General features: G+C 35.0%; 1 protein-coding gene across 1 annotated transcript in view; it reads right to left on the bottom strand.

The window, feature by feature from the left end:
* Positions 1 to 1801: 1801 nt before the first annotated feature.
* LOC145683473 (uncharacterized) overlaps positions 1802 to 6000 on the bottom strand; it is a 55530-nt gene continuing 51331 nt past the window's right edge. Inside the window, exon 6 of the mRNA XM_081754803.1 lies at positions 1802 to 2293. Within this exon, the coding sequence (XP_081610929.1) occupies positions 1842 to 2293 (452 nt within the window). The 3' untranslated portion in view covers positions 1802 to 1841. The remainder of the gene's footprint in view (positions 2294 to 6000) is intronic.

Below are 6000 nucleotides of genomic sequence, written 5' to 3'. Positions count from 1 at the left end.
TATAACCTATAAATAGAAATGCAATCTTTCAGGCAGGGGTGAATCCGGGGGGGGGGGCAATAATCGCTAAGAGGAAACTTTCTTATTTTATGCATAAATAAACCCATCCATAAAAAAGTTTGGAGCTCTTAAGAGTAGCTCTAAGTAGCAGTATTACTACCGACCGCCTCCCCTCCAGAAGTCCGTCCTGTATCCGCCCCTGCTTTCAGGCAACAGACTCTTAATGTATTTCAACATTTAGATTGCCGGTATATCTTTTTAGAAATAATTACTTCCATCTTTTGTTTTATATTTACAATGGACATCGACATGGCTTACGTTAGCTATAATAAAACTTTAATTTCCTGTTGCCCTGTGGTTATATTACTAAAATTTCATTCCAAATGCCACAACAATAAAGATGTTTTTTAAAAAAATATTTGGCTTAGAGATTGCTTATTAATACCATAGAGAGAGGCATTGGGAGTGAGTTTTATTTTATTTAATGCTTAAACAAATAGTAACAATGTGATGATGTGGTGAAAATGTCAGGGGTGACACGCCTAGAGTATAAAATGTCCTAGAGCCGCCCCTGAGTAGACAGATTGTTATTGAAAAGGAATAATTATGAAAGAAATTGATATAATGAGAATGTGGAAAGAAATATGAGAACATCCCCGAGAAGATCCAGGAACATGGTATCCACTGCAAACTAATGTAGCCTGGTATCGATCCAGGGTCTTCTCGCACCAGAAGTAATAATTCTAGCACTGAACTTGAGCTATTGTGCCTTCTTGTTTATTTGCACTCACTACTAATAATACTATATTTGTTTTAATTTAAATTAAAAGTATACCATATCTGTTATTTAAAGTGTAAGCTTACTTAAAGTATATTACGTTTGTTCCTTACGAAAGCAGATAGCAGTGCCAATTCTTTGCGTGGCAATCGAACATCGAGTGGTTCTTTCCCCGTGCAGGTGATCAAGACGAATGTCCATAATATATATAAGATTCTTGTCTGTAGATATTCTTTGCTTGTATGTAAGCTAGTGTCTTTAAGCCATTGCTTGGAACAGAAGAAAACCATAGTATATGATACTAAGAAGCTTTGACAGTAGTACTATGGTAGTGTTTAAACCAGCGTTTCCCAACCAGTGTGCCGCGGCACACTGGTGTGCCGTCAATAGATCGCTGGTATGCCGCGAGGAAATCGAAATAAAATTGTTAATCTATAGGAATCAAATTGCAAGACATAGGGAGAAATGTATATTTGTATTTCACATTACTATGAACCTCTACTATGAATCTACAAAAGTTTCATACTGTGTTACTTTTCTGTACATTTTTAATGTTGAGAAAAGTATTTGTTATCATTGTCATGACCATTATTGCTTCATTGTTGTTGCAGTTTATTTCGTAACTTGAAATTTTAAAATATCATTCAATCCTTTTGACAAAGCAAACATACGTAAAAATTACCTACATTTATGTTTTAAAAGTACAAGAAATTTGTTTATTCGTTCGTTATTTAGTGATCTTCCTTTTTAGTGAAAGGTTGGATACAGTTTTCGAAAGAGAAAGTGTATTTTTTTTAAAAAAAACCGAGTCCTATATTTCACTGCAATTGTTTACTATTTTTAAATTAGAATTTTAAATTAGAAATTAGAAGTTACACCTGTAGTGTGCCGCAAGTTGAAAAAGGTTGGGAAACGCTGGTTTAAACCATGAAGCATGAAGTTTTTACTGCTTTTACGATCACGTCTAGGTCTATACTCTCTCATCTCATCAAGGAATGTTCTACTACATGGTAATTGAAATAATACAGTAGTTTTAATTTAATAATCCATTATGTTGTGTATTTTACACTTCACTTGATTTTACAATTTGGTTAGAACTTCGGTATCTTAATCTCTTATATAACATCAGACCAAGAGTACTTATAAAATAAAACCCGACGTAAATTGCTATTATATATGGTAACATGTTTTGATTTTGCGGCTTCAAAGCATCAAAGTAAAACTTCTTCAAACATTGCAATATTATTATGCTATTCTCAATGAACATAATTATGTGGAAAATGAGTATTCGTAATTTTGAATTGGTTTTTAGAGGATCCATATAAACAAAGTTTAAGAATAATCCGAAGATAAATTTCATAAAGATGTTGGTACTTAATGTTCGGTTAAGCTCCAATTTTCTGTCGCAAAGAAGAATCAATATTACAGTTGCAGAATGAATGCCACAGACTAATGGAACAATCAGCTTGGAGTCATAAGTAAATGCGAGAAAGATTAATAATAGTATCCGTGTAACTGAAAGAAAATATACAAAAAAATATCATTATTAGTATACATTATTTTATGTAATTAAACTAGTTGACTGCACCTTAAGCAAAATAAAATTCACAGATATATGATACTTGTTCAGAAGCAACTCACAAGTAAATTTTAACTTTATATTTTAGAAAAATTTCGCGACTGTTTCATGATGGGCCGCGTGTTTTTAATGATTGAGTCAGTTAAAAAAATAAATTCAGTAGTCGAATTGGAAATAAATTACTACCGTTATGCTCCTATGCTTTGACCTCTTGTAAGTATGCTTCCCAATAACAAAGCTTATTTTTAAATTCGTTTGATTTTCAACGAACTTCGTTACTGAATTCTCTATGTGTATATGTGTCTTTCCGTCTATCTGTTATTTGCGACTATTTTTTTTTTTTTTTAATTGAGCCCTCCATCCAATAGAGCATCAAAAGCTATCTGAGGAAGAGATGGAATTTTTCGCGTCACTCCTACCATTCTCGAGATATTGGCCAAAAATGGCCGATTTCCGGAAATTTCAGGAGCCATATTTTGGGAACCATGTTACAGAGAGATGATATTACTGTTGATCAATACCTAAGAGGATAGTAAATATTTTGGTACCAAATAGTAACCTGTGGCTACTGACCAACTGACCACTGGTTTGGCCAGTAGCCACCAGTTAATATCGGTGCCAAAATGTTTACCATCTTCTTAGGTATTGGTTAACACCAATATCATCTCTCTATGATTTGCCATCCCCGAGATATTGGCCAAAAAATAATTCCGATTTCGGGAGATTTAAGGAACCATATCTCGGGAACCGTAAGTCATAGAGAGATCATATTAGTGTTGATCAATACCTAAGAGGATGGTGAAAATTTTGGTATCAAATAGTAACGGGTGGCCACTGGCCACCGTTCCCCAGATATCGGCCAAAAAGTTCGAATTTCGGGAGACTTATGGAGCCATATCTCGGGAATCGTAAGTCAAAGAGAGATGCTATTTTGCGAATTTTTGCAAGAAACAGAAGAAGCTGCGGGTAAAAAGATTTACTTTTACAAGTACGAACAATCACAGTTATCCTTCCCGCTCCATCTCTTCATTCTTTTTAATTTCGTTCTGACAATGCTCTTGGAGAATTCTCAATTGGTTAGCATTTTAATTTACTATCAGTATTCCAACGATGAAATACTATTGGACAATTCGAACAGGGTACAAATAATCCCACATCTGAGAATTCAGCTTTTCCCATCAATCTTGTAATTACGCACTTGAAAATAGAAAGAAAAGAAACTAAGATTAATTTGGCCTGGATCCAGCACCGTAACTTGGAACTTCCACTGGAGAAGCAAGCATTAATATTTGATCTCCCTAGAAAAATATGAAATTTGTGCCTTCTAGAGTTTAAAACCATAATAAATATTATTATTACTTCTAGGATCCTCAGTTGGAGTTTTACTGGAGCAGAACCCAAAATAGATTTATGCTTCATCTTAAGGAAACATATTTTGTTCAGATGATGGGATAGTTGCAGCTTTTTAAAATAATTTTCAGTTCTTTTAGAAATGGTATAGTAGGGCCATACCATACTTCATTATTTAAATTGAGGGTACAAATATTTGTCATGACTTAATCTTTTTGGGATTTTTGATATATTTCTATACCATGTCGTAATATCGTCTCTGACCGCTAATTTAGGTTCTGTGAAAACATTTAAACCGTTTTTTTATTGGTCAAGTCAAGGATGGACCAAAGAATACTTTAGATGCATTTTGAACCGGATGTTCAACTTGGCGGCACCAAGTGGGGACGGAGAGGTGTGACTTGTTTCTTTCTTAATGCAAATTTCAAAAAATTTTCACGCCTTTAGTTTCCAAGATACTAGATTGAAACTTTGCATACGGATTGTGTGTATCTTTGGGTATTTCCCAAATTTTTTTTGAGATCCCTACGTGAATCCGGGGCTGGGACCGAGGGGCGCAAACGTTCCGAGAGGGTGATTTTTTTCAGAAAAATATCCGGTTTTTCCCAATTTTTGCGGTTCACATGTATGATACGGATATATGAAAAAATGGACCACCTTCAGACTTTCAAAAAATGCTTCCGACCTTAGTTTTCAAGATACAAGATTGAAATTTTTCACACGTATTATGTATACATAACAGCGTATTTTTAAAAAGATGCAAATCCCTACATGAACCCAGGCCCGAGCCAGAGGGGCGCAAAAATTTCGAATGTTTTTTTTTCGAAAAAACTCCCGTTTTTCCCAGATTTTCCCGTTTTCGGTGTATAATACGGACAAGGGAGCAATAGCGTTGGAAAGTACTCTCTATCCTGAAAACAACGAGGTATGAACCATGATTCTACGATAAATAGTAAGGAAGCAGTAGCTGTTTGAATGAAAGTCTAAAATTTACCTCAAAAAGTGGAAATCCTAAAAGGGTTAAAGCCTTCAGAAATATACATTATTTCTGGGGATCTTGACATTTTACTGAAATGGTTCCTGATCACACTTTTGTTTCATGTAAGAGATTTTTTTTCGGGATGTGGTGAATCTATTCCATGTTTCATTTACACATTCATGTTCGTATTCATTAGCGGCTCGATACCATAATCTGATGTAGTTCTGCACAGTGTGTTTTTTGTATATTAAATTTCCCCTTTGCAGTAATTAATTATAAAATCTACACGAACCGCATATCTTTTAGCACTCTAATCGTTATACGTAAATGACAATTATAATTGAAATTAACCGCAACCAAAACACTATTGTTTTGCTTATTGGGTGTCAGTGGCGTATTTAGGATTTTGTTCCTGGAGGAGCTATGCACAGCATATGAATAAGCACTTAATTTTTCCTTTGGGATGCCTACAAGTTTAAATGAATTTCGGGGGATCTTGAGCCTTATAGCTCCTCTCTAAATACGCCACCGTTGCGTGTAACAAACTTTAAAAATACCATACCCATATCGTAAGAAACACTGTTTTCAGATACCATAACAATTTCGGATTCACGTAATGTCTACAGGTAGAAATTATATTAATACTGCTGATTTATAAATATTTTATCGTTTGTAAATAGTCTATCCGACGTGTCTTCTGCTGTACAAAATGTCCTATTACTCTATCATTAAAGTTCGGCATGATGGATATGAAATCACGCTCGATTGATAAGGCAGCCAAATCATTGATTCTTTCCTGACATATTGTGCTTCCCGAAAATGTTTTAACTATTTTAAAATTAAGAGAAGTAACGTTCTGCTTCAGCTATTGTCGTTGGAAATATTGAAGAATTCCAAAAGGTTTACGGTTTCCTTAAAATTGTCACACAAATTGTGTTTGTTCAGAAAATTTGCACAAACTTGAACATGGAATACTATTCCTTTCAAAGCGCACAACAATTACACTGAACACCGTTATCAAAAACAAGAGAAGGGAGCCTCATGTACATCACGTCGTGTGTCTTCGGCTTCTTCGGAAGTATTCGTGAGTTCTGAGCTGCTGGGAGTGCAGCTCTAGTAAATCCTATCTAAGAGACAAGGAAAACGTAATACAGTGCGGCTGGTGAAGATTTTGGTTTCAATGCTAAAGCATAGGGCAATCCGTGCACAGCTCTTGCAATATTATTAAGCTTCAGAAGGTGTTTCCAGTAATACTACGATATGTAGCATATCCAGCAGTACAATTTCAGGACACCGTTAGACCAAATATCATCA

This window comes from Thermobia domestica, chromosome 4 (assembly GCF_964235325.1).
Source record: "Thermobia domestica chromosome 4, izTheDome1.hap1.1, whole genome shotgun sequence".
Classification (NCBI taxonomy): Eukaryota; Metazoa; Arthropoda; class Insecta; order Zygentoma; family Lepismatidae; genus Thermobia; species Thermobia domestica.
Note: the sequence above shows the minus strand (reverse complement) of the source record. Positions and strands in the feature narration are given on the sequence as shown.